At 46.0% G+C, this 17,338-nt stretch overlaps 1 protein-coding gene across 1 annotated transcript; it reads left to right on the top strand.

The window, feature by feature from the left end:
• The first annotated feature begins 16,131 nt into the window (after window positions 1-16,131).
• On the top strand, window positions 16,132-17,049 carry LOC107125814 (taste receptor type 2 member 40-like). The gene has a single exon (XM_015429276.1). It carries the CDS (start codon window positions 16,132-16,134, stop codon window positions 17,047-17,049), a length of 918 nt encoding a protein of 305 aa, XP_015284762.1.
• The last annotated feature ends 289 nt before the right edge of the window (window positions 17,050-17,338 follow it).

Raw genomic sequence — 17,338 nt, 5'->3', positions numbered from 1 at the left:
GTGCTTCACTTAATAGCTCTTTTAAGTTCTCCTATTTTTTTTCTGGGATACCCTGGAACCTCAAGACATATAATGATTTCTCCATTTGAAGTTGTAGTAGCTGCTCGTTGTTAGAAATCTGCTCTTTTTCTATCACCTCCAATCTCTGGTTTATCAAATTCGTCTTAGCTTCAACTTGTACAACTGTTTTGTGAGTTTATTCTGTCTTCGTAGTTGTTTCAGCTGTTTCTGAATATCATCACATTTACTGTTGAGATTAGTCATCTGGTCCAGCAGAGGGTGCAAAGCCGTACTTAACATGTTTGGGAAATCAGTAGGCACTTCCGGCTTGTGTCTCAATGACTGTGAGCTGGCAACTCCTAGAGGAGGATTCTTTTTTGGCGCCATTTTATCTCCTCATAGAGACATTGAGGAATTTCAGAGAGACAATATAATCCAGAAGAGAAACGGTTCCCAAACAGTTTCTGGTCTGTCATTTCAGACACAACCGTTTTAGAACCGGTTCCCTACCGGAATATATTTGTAATTTCACACACAAATGCTTCTGTCTTGTTTAGGAAACGGGGCTGAAGCGTTTCACCTGTCAACTGCTTCCAAGTAGTCCTCAGTTTCCTCTCCTAGTTCCGATGCGCTTTCCCCCACCATTTTTCGACTGCGCCGGCAATCTCCGGCTTTTTTCCTAACATTCGCTTTAGAGCAGTATAGCGCTATAACGGTATAATGCTATAATGCAACAGCATTATATCAACCCCATTGGAATGCCTGGAGTGTTGTGTATAGCACTATAGTATAGTATAGCACTATAGCGCTCTAAAGCAAACATTCAAAAAAAAAGCCGGAGGTCGCCTGCATAGGTGAAAAACGGTGGGGGGAAAGCATGAAAAAGCAGTGCAGTCTGAAATGGCAAACCGCTTCAGATCCAGCTCTTTACTGGAAGGGGAAAGCCATGTGTGAAATGGCAGCCCTATACTGATTTACTCCACGACGGATCAAAAACGGCTTCAAAACGGGTTAAAAAGGGTAATGTGAAATTCCTCACTGTTTACATAAGAAAAAGTTTGTTTGGACACTCTGAAGGTCTGTTTATTTAATTACACTCTGAGCTGGTCTACACCATCTTTGGCTATGTTGGTTTTAAGCATCAGCCAGCTCTCTGCCCTTCGCTTTATGCACCACGATTTTTTCCCAGGGGGGTTCCCCACTCCTCCTCCTCTACCAATTCAGATTAGGGCTTTTGCGTGGTTGATCACTTCTCCACTTAGTTAGTTAAAAACGCTCAAACTCACAGTTCATCCTGACGGTTGCTTCAAGGGCTGGGTGGGAGCACCAAGGCACTAGATCTCTTGCTCATTTTCTCTGGCATGCACCTCTCCATCCATGATGGGCTCACAGCTGCAGGACCTATAGGGCAAAGGGGAGCCTCAATTCTTCGGCTGCCGCCTTAGAATAGGCACCTCTTGCCCCCCAGGTTACAAGCCCCCTACAAGGGCTCTCGGAGGGCCCAGAATTGTCTGGGACCCCTCCCATCTGTGGCGATAATGGGGCATTCACATCAGAGCGAGATGGAGTGTGCCCATCCAGCAAGTCGCCAAGACCGGAAGCTCCATTTGTACCATGTTCATAGTTATATTTTAATCTCTTTTTCACTGTCCCAACCTATTCGGTTACCCTAGCCATGTTAGTCTGTCTGTAGTGGTAGAAAAAGAATCCAGTAGCACCTTAAAGACTAACGAAATTTGTGGCAGGGTATGAGCTTTCGTGAGTCACTGCTCACTTCTACTGAGCTCTCAGGGGGGCCCCAGAATCGTCTGGGACCCCTCCCATCCATGGAGATAATGGGGCGCTCACATCAGAGCAAGATGGAGCACACCCGTCCAGCAAGCGCACCCATTCTACTGCTACAGCATTCATGGTGGGGCAGGTGGAAGATGGTGTGGAACCAGCTCCTTCCTTCTCTCCACCATGTTCTGATAGAGGGAAGTCATCTTGAAGTCCTGATAGTGCATCTGGGTGAGAACAATCTGGTGCAAACCCAAGGATTTAAGTTGACCTACAGGATAATTAGTGATTTGAACAAAGCCGAGGCATTGTGCCCTGAGGTTGTAGTAGTGTGGACAAGACGGTTGCAGAGAATGATCTGGTGAGGGCCATTCAATCTCACCAAAATTGAGAGAGCACAGTATAAAGTCAACAAGGTCGGATGCCAAGAAATTCTGGCTGGCAGGGAGGCATACATCCCTTCCAAGGCGTTAGTTTTGATATGCTTTACCTGTACAGGGGTGATGGCATCCGTATCTCTCCTGAGGGTTGTGATGCTTACTTAGCCAATCTCTGTCAAGGTCTGCAAGACGTTATAGTCAGCAGAATGAGCAAGGGGTGTTAAACTAGGGGTGATTTCCCACTAACGCTGCTCCGGGCTCACTCTTCACTTTTGCCTCGATGGTAGGTGTCAATTTCACACAAGCTGCTGCGCGGCCGCATTTTGCCTTGCAGCTTCGTGCGATTTTCCCCGCGTCTACTCAATCCTGTTTTTTGAGGATTGAGTAGGCACGGGGGAAATTGCATGAAGCTGTGAGGCAAAATGCAGCCGCACAGCAGCTTGTGTGAAATTGACACCTACCATCGAGGCAAAAGTGAAGAGTGAGCCCAGAGCAGCGCTAGTGGGAAATCACCCTAGGTTAATCCTCTTGTTTGGCCTTGATAGAGCGGCTTGCGTGTGAGTGGCAAGCATCATAAGCCATCAGGCATGATGGAAATCATGCCTGAAACAGGCTTTAAGGTGGGATGGGATTTGGGAAGGAGCACCTTTCATACTGAGCAACATCTTTCCAAACCTGGCAGGAGCTTAATGGAGCTCCAGGGAAGGGGGACGGGGCTTGGCACCTCTCAGCATAATAGGTACAGTCAAGGATAAACAAGGCTGGCAGAAGCCACTGGCTGAGTTTGGAGCCAGGGTGGATTTACCAAAACAGCCCACTGCATTAAGTACGAGCATAGTTAATATTTGATGACATTGATCAGTTAATTTTAATAAACTAGTTAAACTCACCCAGGTAGTCAGCCATGTTGGTCTGAAGCAGTAGAACAAATTTAGAGTCCCGTGGCACCTTTAAGACCAACAAAGGTTTATTCAAGGTCTGAGCTTTTGTGTGCAAAATACACGTATGTGAAAAAGTGTGCTTTGCACACGAAAGCTCAGACCTTGAATAAATCTTTCTTGGTCTTAAAGTTGCCACAGGACTCTAGATTTGTTCTATTTATTTTTATTTATTTATTTTTGGGATAAATTCATCTTATGGTCTCATATTATTTGGGTACTGGGAAACACTATTGCCTGCCACATTAAATCCAAGATAGATCAGGATCTGGTCAGTTGGGGAGTTTCTTGCCTCTGAACCAGTCCGTGCAATGGGTGAGGAGAGTAAATCTGTCCGCTATCGTTCTCACGAGGATTTTAATAACAAGTATGAAGCTGATTATCATGAAAAAGACAGCTGCGCATCTTTCTGAGAACAAAAGGACAGTGATTCTTTCGCTGTGATGTCCACACCTTTCCCAGTGCAGTCCTTTCAAGGATGTTAACCTCCCAGTGCATAACACTGGGCCCTTCAATTTAGGAAAAACACCAGAGAGGCAGGAACTATTTTCAGGTGTTGAGTCTGTTGAGATGCAAATCTAACTAAAAGGGACTGGGTTATTAGATCTATATCCTGTTCTAATATATCATATTTGCACAGTCTACGGAGATGATAAGTATGATGTTTGCATCTGTCTTCACAAATAGTGATGCACTGTTCTTTTGGGATGTGTACTATTTGCCTAAATTTATCTATAATTATCTGTGATTATTTTAATGATTTTGAAAAGCCTGTCTGCTGATCGATTTAATGCATTTGTTGAATTTGTATCAGGGCTCTTTTTCTAGCAGGAACTCCTTTGCATATTAGGCGACACACCCCTAATGTAGCCAATCCTCCAAGAGTTTACAGAAGCCCCTGTAAAAAGAGCTCTGTAGGGGTGTGTTGCAAAGTGACAATGTTGCAAATCCTAATGAGTTTCTGCTGTTGGGTGTGGCCTATTATGCTAATAAGTTCCTGCTGGGCGTGGGCAACTCAGGAGCCAGCCGGAACTTTGTTCCTGTGCGTTCCTGCCCAAAAATAGCCCTGGTTGAGAGAGCAGTAGCAGACCAACTCCAGTTCTTGCTGGGTAACTCTAGACCTTTTCCAGTCTGATTTCAGGCCAGGCTAGAGGACAAAGACGCCTCTAGTGGCTTTAGTTGATGACCTCTGCCTGAATGTAGGCAAAGGGGATTTTGTGGAGTTCCCCATGGTGCAACCTTATCCTCCAGGTTATTCAACCTCTACACAAAGCCTTTAGGAGAAATCATTCATAGCTTTAGAACTGAGTGTCATCAATATTCAGATGATGCCCAGCTTTACGTCATCTGAATATTACATCATCGTAGCTTGTGGCTGCTTTCCCCCAGTCTGAGAACTAAAACTCCATGATTACTGCAAAAGAGGCAGCATCCCCCAAGGTCATGGTCAGGTCACTCCCCTTGACAGACTCTCACAAAACCCAGAATCACTTGCCATTCATCCCTTGTTTGCACCTGCACAGTCAGATGCATCAGGGTGTAAGGGAAAATAGAGAAGAAAAAGGCATCTATAGGCTACCAGCCCAATGATATGGGTAGGAAAAAGAAATACTGAGGATTAACAGATGGGGGTGGCAACAACAGTTGAATGGGGTTTGTATAGTAGGAAGAGCGGGGGAAGGACATTGTGGAATTCTGACATTGACCAAGCAAGCTGGTCGGTCTGAGGCTTGAGCCGAGTGCGGCTGACAAAGACCATCAGGTGCAGAATGGCTGGGCAGGCAATTCCAGTGCTCCTGGGAAGGGGAAGGTATGGCGGTGGGACCAGGCAAAAATGGAAGGGAAGGGGGCAGAGAAATAGAGAAGCTCAGCCACCTTCCAGCCTGTGCCCCATCCCAAAGGTAGCAGTTGGTGGGGCAAGGATTAAGAACCCCACTCCGACATTGGTGATGTGCAATGCCAGGTCCATAAATAATAAGACCTCAGTCCTTTGGGACTTCTTGCTGGAGTGTCACGGCATGGAGCAGGATGCGGGCCTGGCGTGCGTGACCAAGACCTGGGTGCGAGACAGGGAGACAGTTGCGCTCTCCCAGTTGGCACCCCCTAGGTTCTTGGTCCTTTACCAATCTTGGACAACGGGGCAGGGGGGAGTGGCTCTGTTCATTCAGGAGGCTTACTCCTTCAGGGAGCTCCCGGCGATGAGGCTCACGGGCATGGAGTGTGCCGGCTTTGTCTGGGAGGCCGGGGAGAGTTTAGCTGGTGTACCGACTGCCCAACGCACCGGCCGATAGCCTGCCATCCCTGGTGGAGGCCGCGTCGGGCTGGGCGTTGGAGCACCTGAGGCTGATAGTCCTGGGTGACTTCAATGTCCATGCCAATGATGCGGCTTCCTCTCAGGCGGTGGACCTGGCATTGTCCATGGCAGCGCTAGGACTCTCCCAATATGTAACAGCCCCCACTCACCGAGCTGGTCACACACTTGATTTGATCTTCGTGTCGGGGGTTACAGTGGACCGGATTACTGCTATGGCAGTTCCATGGTCGGACCAGCATGCCCTTAGGGCCTGAGTGAATATGTCTCCCCAACCCTGTTTGGGGGGTGAGCATATTTTAGCTCGCCCGTGGAGCCAAATGGACCCTTTGCGGCTTCAGCTGGCCTTTTGGGACCCATTGCCCCCTTGTGGCTCGTTGGATGAATTGGTTGAGGACTGGCACGATTGACTCTTGGCCGCCATCAACAAGATCGCTCCCAGACGCCCTCTGCACCCTCGCTCTAGGCTGGCTCCATGGTATACCCAGGAGTTGAGGCTGATGAAGTGCGGGCTCAGATGGCTAGAGAGACAGTGGTGGCGTGTTTGTGATGAGGCTACAAAAGCATTCTATAGGATGTTTATGGGGTCCTATGAGATGGCAGTCAAGACTGCGAAGAGGGAGTTCTACACAGCCACGATTGCATCTGCAAGCTCACACCCAGCCCAATTGTATATAATGATTTGGTCTTTGACAGCTCTGCCACAGGGCAGGCAAAATGTTAGGGAATTGGACATAGGCTGTGAGGCTTTTGCAAGCTATTTTGCAAATAAAGTCCTGTCGTTCTGCCACGACCTGCCAGCCACACTTGAGACAGTGAGTGAACTCGAGGCTCCATGCGCATCTTCTGGTCCCATTCTGGATTATTTCAGTCGACTCAGCCTTGAGGAAGTTGACAGATTGATCTCAACAGTACGCCCAACCACATGCAGCCTTGATCCGTGCCCCTCATAGCTAATTAAAGCTGGTCACAAGGGGTTTCAAGGAGCCCTCAGGGATATTATCAACAAGTCACTCTCTGAGGGGCTTTTCCCGGGGGCTCTCAAGGAAGCGATGGTCCGCCCTCTCCTGAAAAAAAACCATCCCTGGATCCAGCTGAATTGGCCAACTATTGGCTGGTCTCCAATTTGCCCTATTTGAGCAAATTAACAGAGAGGGCGGTGGCGATACAGTTGCAGAGCTTTCTGGATGACACTTCCACGCTTGATCCCTACCAGTCCAGCTTCTGCCCGGGTCACAGGATGGAGACAGCACTGGTTGCCCTCACGGATGACCTCCAGAGGCATCTGGATTGGGGCGGGATGGTGGTGCTGCTGTTGCTAGACCTGTCAGCAGCGTTCGACACGGTTGATCATCATCTGCTCGCCCACCGCCTCGCCGACATGGGGATTCAGGGGCTTGTCTTACAATAGCTTGTCTCCTTTCTCCAGGGTCGGGGACAAAGGGTGGCTCTTGGGAAGCAGCTGTCCCGAAGGCACCCACTAATTTGTGGGGTGCCTCAAGGGGTGGTACTCACCCCGATGCTATTCAACATCTATATGTGCCCCCTTACCCAAATTGCCCAGAGGCATGGGCTGGGTTGTCACCAATATGCGGATGATACCCAGCTCTATCTGTTGTTGGGTGGCCGGTCGGGTTCTACCCCGGAAGACCTGGACCAGGTGCTTCAGGATGTGGCGGCATGGCTGAAACTGAGTCACTTGAAACTGAATCCGATGAAGATGGAGGTCCTGTGCCTGAATCGGAGCGGCTCGGAATTAGGGATCCCATTACTGGCCTTTGATGGGGTGCCGTTGGTGCCAGTGCTGAAGGTCTGGAATTTGGGAGTGCTTCTGGATGCCTCCTTAACAATGGAGGCCCAGGTAGCAGCCACTGCCAAGGCAGCCTTTTATCACCTTCGGCTGATCAGGCAGTTGGTTCTGTTCCTCTAACACAAAGATCTGGCATCGGTGATCCACGCTATGGTCACCTCGAGGTTGGACAACTGTAATGCTCTCAACATGGGACTGCCCTTGGGGCAACTCCGGAAGCTGCAGCTGGTGCAAAATGTGGCAGCCAGGCTGTTGATGTGTCTCCCTATGCAGGAGCACATCCAGCCTGTGCTAAAGTCATTGCACTGGCTGCCAATAGCATTCCAGATCTGCTTCAAAGTGCTGGTTTTGACCTTTAAAGCCCTATATGGTCAGGGACCTGCCTACCTGAGGGACCGCCTTTCCCCACATGTCCCCCAGAGAGCACTGCGATCTGGAACACCGCCTGACCCTTCCTGGCCCTAAAGAGGCCAGACTGACAACAACTAGGTCTAGGGCATTTACTTGGCTGCACCAGTATATCGGAATGAGCTCCCGAGCGAGATCCAGGCCCTGCGAGATCTCCAGCAATTTCGCAGGAGCATGAAGATGAAGCTTTTCCGCCGGTCATATCACTGAGACTGATGTCATGCCAGCTGAGCCTTGCTGACCCACTAAGGCATGTAAATGGTAGTGATTATACTGTGGTAGAAGTCTAGATATAATATATACTGAGCTGTTTTTATTGATATTTATTGCATTTATAGTTAAACTGTTTTATATGAATTGTTCGTGCTCTATGTATATTGGTTTTATTGATGTTGTAAGCCACCTTGAGCCACCTAGGCAGGAGGGCGGGATAGAAGTCGAGCAAATAAGTAAATAAATAAATAAATTCACTGTCCCAATATCAATGTGATTGCATAGCCTGAAATTTAAGTGCAATCTGCAGCATGTATTTAGGAACAAATGGCAAAATTAGCAGGATCTATAGGCAGACACCAATAGCGCACAGAGATACTAGCTAGTAAGTAATGATCCTCAAACGACTTGTTTAATCTTCCTGTGTGTTCTTTCTAAAAACCAAAGGTGGTGCCCATAGCAGTATAATTACCTGAGACCTGCTCCCATTACACATTGTGGAAGGCCCTTTCTTGCTAGGAGTCTGCCAGTGCCATCCTAAAGTGTTATGCCCTTCTACATCCATTGGCATCAATGGGCTTATAAGGTGTGTGATGGATGGTCAAGGGTTAATGCCTAATGAAGTCTGAGAACATTTGAGGGACAGGAAGTTCAAATGGAATTCTGTTGAGAGAACCAGTTAAGGAAAGACAGTTGGGAAATGACAGTTGAAGAAGAGATAGTTAAGCACTGCCTGTGGACTTGGAAGGAGGCTGAAGGATATTTATTGCATTTATAGTTAAACTGTTTTATATTCCGCAGGTTAGGAAAGGCACAAACAGGTATAGGAAAAAGCCTGCATGGTTAACAAACAGAGTAATGGAAGCTGTAAAAAGTAAAAAGAATTCCTTTAAGCAGTGGAAAGCTAGTCACAGTGAGGCTGATAAAACGGAACACAGGCTATGGCAAATAAAATGCAAGTCTGAGGTCAGGCAGGCAAAAAGGGACTATGAGGAGCATATAGCAAAAACAGTAAAAACCAACAATAAAACTTTCTTCAAATACATTAGAAACAGGAAACCAGCCAAGGAGGCAGTGGGGCCCTTGGATGACCAAGGGGTAAAAGGAGTATTGAAGGATGATAGGGAAATGGCTGAGAAGCTAAATGCATTTTTTGCCTCTGTCTTCACTGTGGAAGATGAGAAGTGCTTGCCCACTCCAGTACCACTGATTTCAGGAGGAGTGTTGAAAGACCTGAGTCAGATTGAGGTGACGAGAGAGGAGGTCCTAAAACTGATAGACAACTTAAAAACTGATAAATCACCAGGCCCAGATGGCATACATCCGAGAGTTCTGAAAGAACTCAAATGTGAACTTGTGGATCTCCTGACAAAGATATGTAATCTTTCCTTAAAATCTGCCTCCATTCCTGAGGATTGGAAGGTAGCTAATGTCACTCCCATCTTTAAAAAGGGTTCCAGAGGAGATCCGGGAAATTACAGGCCAGTCAGTCTGACGTCGATACCGGGTAAATTGGTGGAAACCATTATTAAGGAAAGAATTAGTAGGCACATAGATGAACAAAACCTATTGAGGCAGACTCAGCACGGTTTCTGTAAGGGAAGATCTTGTCTCACTAACCTGTTAGTGTTCTTTGAGGGGGTGAACAAACATGTGGACAAGGGGGATCCAATAGATATTATTTACCTTGACTTCCAGAAAGCTTTTGATAAAGTTCCTCATCAAAGGCTCCTAAGTAAGCTCAAAAATCATGGGATAGAAGGACAAGTCCTTTTATGGATCAAAAACTGGCTAGTTCATAGAAAACAGAGAGTGAGTGTAGGTGGGCAATTTTCTCAGTGGAGGGTGGTAAGCAGTGGGGTACCGCAGGGATCAGTACTTGGTCCACTGCTTTTTAACTTGTTCATTAATGATTTGGAGATGGGAGTAAGCAGTGAAGTGGCTAAATTTGCGGATGATACAAAGTTGTTCGGGGTGGTGAAAACCAGTGAGGATTGTGAGGCACTCCAAGGGGATCTGTCAAGGATGGGCGAGTGGGCGTCAACATGGCAAATGGGGTTCAATGTGGCCAAGTGCAAGGTGATGCACATTGGAGCCAAAAATCCTAAATATAAATACACATTGATGGGGTCTGAACTGGCAGAGACTGAGCAAGAGAGAGATCTTGGAGTTGTAGTGGATAACTCACTGAAAATGTCGAGACAGTGTGTGACTGCAATAAAGAAGGCCAATGCTATGCTGGGGATTATTAGGAAGGGTATTGAAAACAGATCAGCCAATATAATAATGCCCCTATATAAATCAATGGTGAGACCTCATTTGGAATACTGTGTGCAGTTCTGGTCACCACACCTTAAAAAGGATATTATAGCTTTGGAAAAAGTGCAGAAAAGGGCAACTCGAATGATAAAAGGGTTGGAACACTTTCCCTATGAGGAAAGGTTAAAGCGCTTAGGGCTCTTTAGCTTGGAGAAACAACGACTGAGGGGTGACATGATCGAGGTTTATAAGATTATGCATGGGAAAGAGCAGGTAGAGAAAGAGGTACTTTTCTCCCTTTCTCACAATACAAGAACTCGTGGGCACTCCATGAAACTGCAGAGCGGTCGGGTTAGAACGGATAAGAGGAAGTACTTCTTCACCCAAAGAGTGATTAACACACGGAATTCACTGCCACAGGAAGTGGTGGCAGCTACAAGCATGGACTTAGGGAAATTAGATAAGCATATGGAGCAGAGATCCATCAGTGGCTATTCGCCACAAGGTATAGATAGGGGCTCTGGGGCAAGTGATGCTCTGTCTTCTTGGTGCTTGGGGGGGGGTCAACAGTGGGAGGGCTTCTAATGTCCTGGCCCCACTGGTGGACCTCCTGATGGCACTGGTATTTCTGGCCACTGTGTGACACAGAGTGTTGGACTGGATGGGCCTTTGGCCTGATCCAACATTGGCATCTCTTATGTTCTTATGTTCTTAAGGAGTGAGTGGATCAAGGAGGATTCCCATTCAAGCCAAAAAGGGAAATAACTTCTAAAGAGGCGTAATGCCAACTCAGTGAAAAGGGAAATAGCTCTTAAAAAGAGGAATGATCTCTGGTCTGTGTATAAAGAATGGTTTTTGGAACTTGGTTGTATGTTTCTGCCTTCTAAAATTTATGTGTCAGTGAAACACAGAAACCTAAGCTTGAATGTATAAGTAGACACAGAAAGAAAGCCTCTCTCTTCAAAGTTTTAAAGACCTTGTTGAATAGCCAAAGCACTTGCTGGTTGGCAACAAATTATCTCATGTTAGCATGATTACAAAGTTACCTTTTATTATCTTTCCACCTCATACATTCTATCCCTAATTCCACCTGACCTTTTCTTCTCCAAGTTAAATAAAACATTTTCTTTATTTTGAACTTTGAAAAGCCTCTTGTGTGCATTTCAGAAACAGAATATAAGAAGGTGATTTTGTATCTTCCCTCAGTTTCCTGGACTGGGCCATCATTGAAATATATATAGCAAAATGACAGGATGGGACAAATACAAAGAAAATAGATATAGGGGAGCTCAGAAAGAAAGAAGAAAAACAGTGCAAATCCTGTGCATGAGAAAGGGAAGTGGGCGAGATCATTTAGAACTGTACTGGGAAGTAGCCTATGTCCGACAATGGGACCTGCCTCAGACCTGCAGAGGCAACCCACCTTGTAATGCTATCTTTTCCCCAAATTTATGTGATGATAGATGAACTGCTTATTTTGCCTCCAAATAGTGGGAAGGTTTGAAACAAGCTGAAGATTACTTTTTGAAATGAGCAGTACCCAGGAGCTTTCTTACACAACTTACATACCTTTCATATCTACGTAACATTCAAATGTGTATTTAAGTGGCTTTTTGGACATTGTCACATACTACATATGGCATTGTTATTACTTAGGATGAAGAAAAACTGGGCTGCACCCAGCAATGTGCCAGCAAACCCAAAAGGGGGGAAATAGGCAATTGGTTTATTATCATACAGAGCCCCTTTGGATTTTGCCATGCAGGCTTCATCAGGGCAATCTATAAAAACATAATTTTGCATTAAATACAAATAATAGAAGGACCTTGTGATGATCTCACCCTCTTCCCTCATGGCCAGGAGTTTCCCCTTTTTTCCTTCTTCTTTCTTCCTTTCCTTTATCTTTTTTCTTCTTATTTGTTTTGTCTATGGCTGTCCCACCCAGGCTTTCATGCAAACATGTTAAAGTCTTACCACGGCAGATGTAATCTGGTCCTTAAGACTCACAGAGTCAACAGGCTTTCAAGGAAGGGAGAAGTTGGGGTGTTTTGCTACTGCCTTCCTCTGCAGAGTCTTCCTTTGGTGCTCCCTCTACCAAGTATTGACCCTGCTTAGCTTCTGAGATCTGACAAGATAGGGCCATGCCATGCCACCTTCCCTCCCAGATTGATTTACTTACTAAAGATTTATTGTGACGTGAAGTTTTGGTGAACTACAGCCCACTTTATCAGATGTAAGAAGCGTGTCCTATATTGGTAAAAGGTAAAGGTAAAGGTTCCCTTGCTCGAAAGCCAGTTGAATCCGACTCTAGGGTTGGTGTACTCATCTCCGTTTCAAAGCCGAAGAGCCAGCGCTGTCTGAAGACGTTTCTGTGGTCATGTGGCCGGCATGACTAAACACCAAGGCACACGGAACGCTGTTCCCTTCCCACCGAAGTGGTACCTATTTATCTACTTGCAATTTCTTGCTTTCGAACTGCTAGGTTGGCAGGAGCTGGAACTAGAGACGGGAGCTCACTCCATCATGCGGCACCCGGGTCTCGAACTGCTGAACTACTGACTTTCCACAGCCTGCAGTTCAGCGTCTTAACCACTTGAACCACCGCAGCTCCTATATTGGTATATTGGTACCATATTGGTACTATATTAGTACACATGTTTATGTCTGTAAAAATACAAAATTACAAGCCAAAAGGCTAATTAATCAAAGAGTTGAGGATATCGAACGACAATCTGATATCACTAAGGCTTCAAAACTCGGGGTATTGCTAAATATCAAAAGCATCATTGAGCCGGCTACATATCTGACTTCAGTGGAGGGAAAGAACTCTAGAAGGGCATTCACCCTAGCCAGATGTTCTGCCCTTCCATCTGCAGTTATTCAAGGCAGGTATAATAAAAAAAAACCCTACCCTGAAAGGCTATGTTCATGCACTTCATGTGAGGTTGAATCAGTAGAGCATATGTTTTTCAGTTGCCCATTCTACAGAGAAGTTCGTCTTAAAACCATTACCCCATTAGTTGATAGGATACCTGGTCATATCAATACGAACAAAGCAAGACTTCACTGGCTTCTATCAGATAAGAATGGAGAGATTACACATTCAGTTGCTGAGTTCTGTACATTGATTCTTAGACTGTGGGAGTCGCATTTTAAGAGTTTTTAAATTTAGATTTTATTCTGTATATTATCTCTGTTTTTTCCTTCTTTTACATACTATGTTTGTATTGTATGCTGGTCTTAAGACCGTAATAATAAAACTAAACTAACTAATAAAACTAACTACAAAATTACAACATTAGACACGTGGTTTGGATCAGGGTCCTGCAGAGGTCCCTGGGTGGAATCTTTGTCTGGGAGCACATGTCGACTCTCAGGAGCCCTGTCCTCTTCCCCTCTCTCAGCCCTCACAAGTGTGCATGAGCAATGGGAGCTTTGGCGGATGAGTCCCTGGTGGCACATGTGGCCAAGAGACTGGATAGGGGACCCTGTTCCAACTAGGCTCACATAACAAGTATCATTTTCCTAGACTTATAGGGTTTGTTAGAAGGAATGGCTCATAAGTTATTTTGTGCTTTTGTCTGATCAGACACAAAGAGTTCACACCAGAGGAGCAGAATGAATGAGCTGTCGGGGACTTGTCCTGTGAAGTGCTTCAGAGCTCCGTTCTGTCACCCACGCTCTTTAATATTTATATGAGCTTGCTGAATGAGATTGTCTGGAGCGATGGGAATTGGACGTCATCAACATGGTGTCGTGTGACCAAACTGTTGTCATATCATAAAAGTAGGGTTCCCAAGTACTTACCGCGATCCGGCAGGAGACATATGCTCCCCGGCCGGAACATTCCTCCCTGTAACACACCATGCCATTGCCAGGAAGTGACGCTGGGTGACGCTCTGGCAATGGGGCTGAAAACTCGATGATACCATCGAGTTTCCAGCCCCATTGCCAGAGCGTCACCCAGCATCACTTCCTGGCAACGGCATGGTGCGGCGCATATGTTGTCCACGGGGGAATGATCCTGGGAAGATGTCTGTGTCCCCCGCCAAATCACGGTAAGTACTTGGTAAGCCTGCATAAAAGGAAGAGAGCAAACTGAAGAAGGAGAGAGAAAAATGGAGGGAAAGGAAGAGAAGCTAAGAAAAGGGGAATGTTGTTTTATTTTCTGCAACATACTAATAGGGGAGATCTGGCCGAGTGTACAAAACTTGGAGCTTGGTGGAAGGGAAGGAAGAAGGAATCAGACTGCTAGAAACAAGAGCCTGGACTGTGGGCCAGCCAGGACTCAGCAACAGTGAGGACTCCTCGAGAGAAGAAGAGCCACAGCTGATGCAGATCCACCGGCACCTTCCAGCTCTGTTCCAACAGATGAGACCCAGGTGGTCATTACCAGCCCTCCAGTTTCTCCCACACCCCTTGAGCGCTGGAGACAAAGACTTAGATTGGAGCTCTGGGACAGAAGTCAAAGCGCAGGACTCCTGGCCTGACACCAGCTGACGATGAGTAGCTGCAGGGATACTCCCAAGCAGTTGGCTGCAAGTAAGACCTTCCACCAGATGCATATAAAAGCCAGCCAAGGGAGGCTGCTTGATGTGGAAGTAATAAGTCACCAACGGCCTGACTCTGTGAGTACAGCTCTGGAGTCGGCTTTCCTCCTGTGACCTTTGGACCAGATTCTGACTCCCGCTCTCCCTGCCTGTGTGAATGACCTTGGACTGCTAGATCTTGCTTTCTGGACCACACTCTGAACTGGATTCTGCTCTCTGGTAACTGACCTTCTGGGCTGAATCTCGACTCTAACTTGGCTTGCTCCTAGGCTCTGACACAGCCTTGTTAGGAGGCCACAGCCTGGTAATGACTGTAGCAGCCATGGACTCCACCTTTTTTGGGCTGTGTTTGGATTACCCATTTTCCCCTTTCCTTGGATTCACAACAATAATTCATGATTTTGTAGCCTGGTTAGTTTTCTGCTATGCACTCTGCGTTGGGCTACTGTGTGACACAGAGTGTTGGACTGGATGGGCCTTTGGCCTGATCCAACATTGGCGTCTCTTATGTTCTTATGTTCTTATGAACTGTGCTGGCTGGTCTTGCTTTACTCCAGTACTGGATTGGTTGATGGAGCAGAATGAGCTGACTGGGATTTGTCCTGTGGAGGGCCTCCGAGCTGTCGCCCATGCTCTTTAATATTTATATGACCTGCAGCTTGAGATTTTCTGGAGCTTTGGGGGTTGGATGTCATAAACATGGAGGTGACAACTGGCTCCGTGTGTCATTATCTAAGCCTGCAGCTGCACCCCTCTCTCCTCTAAGCCAGTGCTTTCAGGCTGTGGTCATGTAACTGAGACAGAACAAGGTGGAGCTGAATACAGACAAAACAGAGGTAATGCCGGTCAGGAAGGCTGATACTTTGGAGGGACTGGATCACCTACGGTGGCTGGAGAAAAACCTGCAAATGTAGAGCAGGTTAAGAGTGAGAGGGTGCTCATCGTGAACCTAGCCTTGCTGTCTGAAAACCACGTGCCTTTTTTGGGCTGTGTTTGGATTACCCATTTTCCCCTTTCCTTGGATTCACAACAATGATTCATGATTTTGTAGCCTGGTTAGTTTTCTGCTATGCACTCTGCGTTGGGCTACTCTTGAAGACACCTGAGAAACTGCAGCTAGTGCAGAATACAGTAAAATTAACAATTAGTAATGACAGGTGCGTTTGGAAATATACTAATTTTGTCAATCACGAAAGAGTAGTACATATCCATTTGTAGAGACAGAGGCAAAGATGGTATTTAGCATCTCGGCAGAATGTGCAAATATGAAATATTAGAACAGGATATAGATTCCCATAACTCAGTCCTTTCTGGTAAGATTTGCATCTCAACAGAGTCAACACTACAAAATAGCTCCTGCCTCTTCAGATGTTTTTCAGTTCCTAAACTGAAGTCCATATCGTAGGGTTAATATTACTGAACGGAACTGAGGAAAGTGTGAACAATATATCAGAAGAAACACCTTTCTTTTCTGCTTGGAAAGATGGCTACCATATTCATGAGGATCACTTTTACCCTTCGGGTTACTGAAATCCTTGTTGGAATGGTAGCAAATGGATTTATTGTCCTCATCAATTGCATTGACTGGTTCAGAAGCAGGAAACTATCCTCAAATGACCTGATCCTGACCTGTCTTGGCTTGTCCAGACTTGCATGGCTGGTAATCATGATTCTGGAGGGAATGGAGAATTTCTTTTCTCTGGGCAATCGTGTTTGGAATGACGCACATCCAATGCCTCCAATCATGTGGATATTTACAAACTCTGCCAACATCTGGTTTGCCACCTGGCTCAGTGTTTTCTACTTGGCAAAGATTGCCATTTTCTCACATCCCATTTTCCTCCAAGTGAAGCAAAGAATCTCTGCACTGGTGCCATGGCTGCTTCTGGGCTCAGTCGTCTTCTCTGCTATGACGGCTGTCATTCTAATGACAAGCTTGAACAATGGTTTTTCCATACGCAGTCCCGCCAATGATTCAGAAAGTAAAAAGCCTGGCTGCTCGAACTACGTGGGTATTCTAACAGTAGCAACAAATCTCATTCCCTTTCTGATATTTCTGTCATCGACCATCTTATTAATAACCTCTCTGTGGAAGCACATAAGGCACGTACAATGCAATGGAATTGGTGTCAGGGATCTCAACATTCAAGTTCACTTGACTGCCATCAAAGCTCTGGCTTCCTTCGCTGTTCTATACCTGTCTAGTTTTCTAGCAATCATTTCGCAAGAAGTACTGATCAAGAATAACATGGATCACAGTTGGTCAGTGAGGCTGCTTGATCTTGTGGTTGCCGCTTATCCCGCTGGTCATACTATTATCCTGATATTAATTAATCCCAAACTGAAACAGACATGGGTCAGGATGCTACATCACGTAAAATGCTGTGAAGGGCCATCTTAAAATCTACGAAGAGGCCATAGGGAGAGGACATTTTCTTCTGCATGAAGAACACTCAAAAGCTCTTGGGGCACAATCCTACAGGAGGTTTTTCCATGATAGACACTCTGTGTTTCTCCTTTAATGCAAATGTATGTGTTTTATTAATGGTGAATTATCTCTCCAACTGGCAATTCTGGTAGAAGATACATTGGTGATATGCTGGTGGAATCATTTTTTCTCTCTGCTTCAGAACAGGTCAGATCAGATTAGTACCTTTTGATTTGGATACAATGGCAGAGAATGTTGATTT

This window comes from Gekko japonicus, unplaced genomic scaffold (assembly GCF_001447785.1).
Source record: "Gekko japonicus isolate JY-2015 unplaced genomic scaffold, Gekko_japonicus_V1.1 scaffold4085, whole genome shotgun sequence".
Taxonomy (NCBI): domain Eukaryota; kingdom Metazoa; phylum Chordata; class Lepidosauria; order Squamata; family Gekkonidae; genus Gekko; species Gekko japonicus.
Note: the sequence above shows the minus strand (reverse complement) of the source record. Positions and strands in the feature narration are given on the sequence as shown.

Bases quoted from the DNA above. Each gene is read 5' to 3' on its own strand.
- LOC107125814 (XM_015429276.1), top strand. From the start codon at position 16,132: ATGGCTACCATATTCATGAGGATCACTTTTACCCTTCGGGTTACTGAA.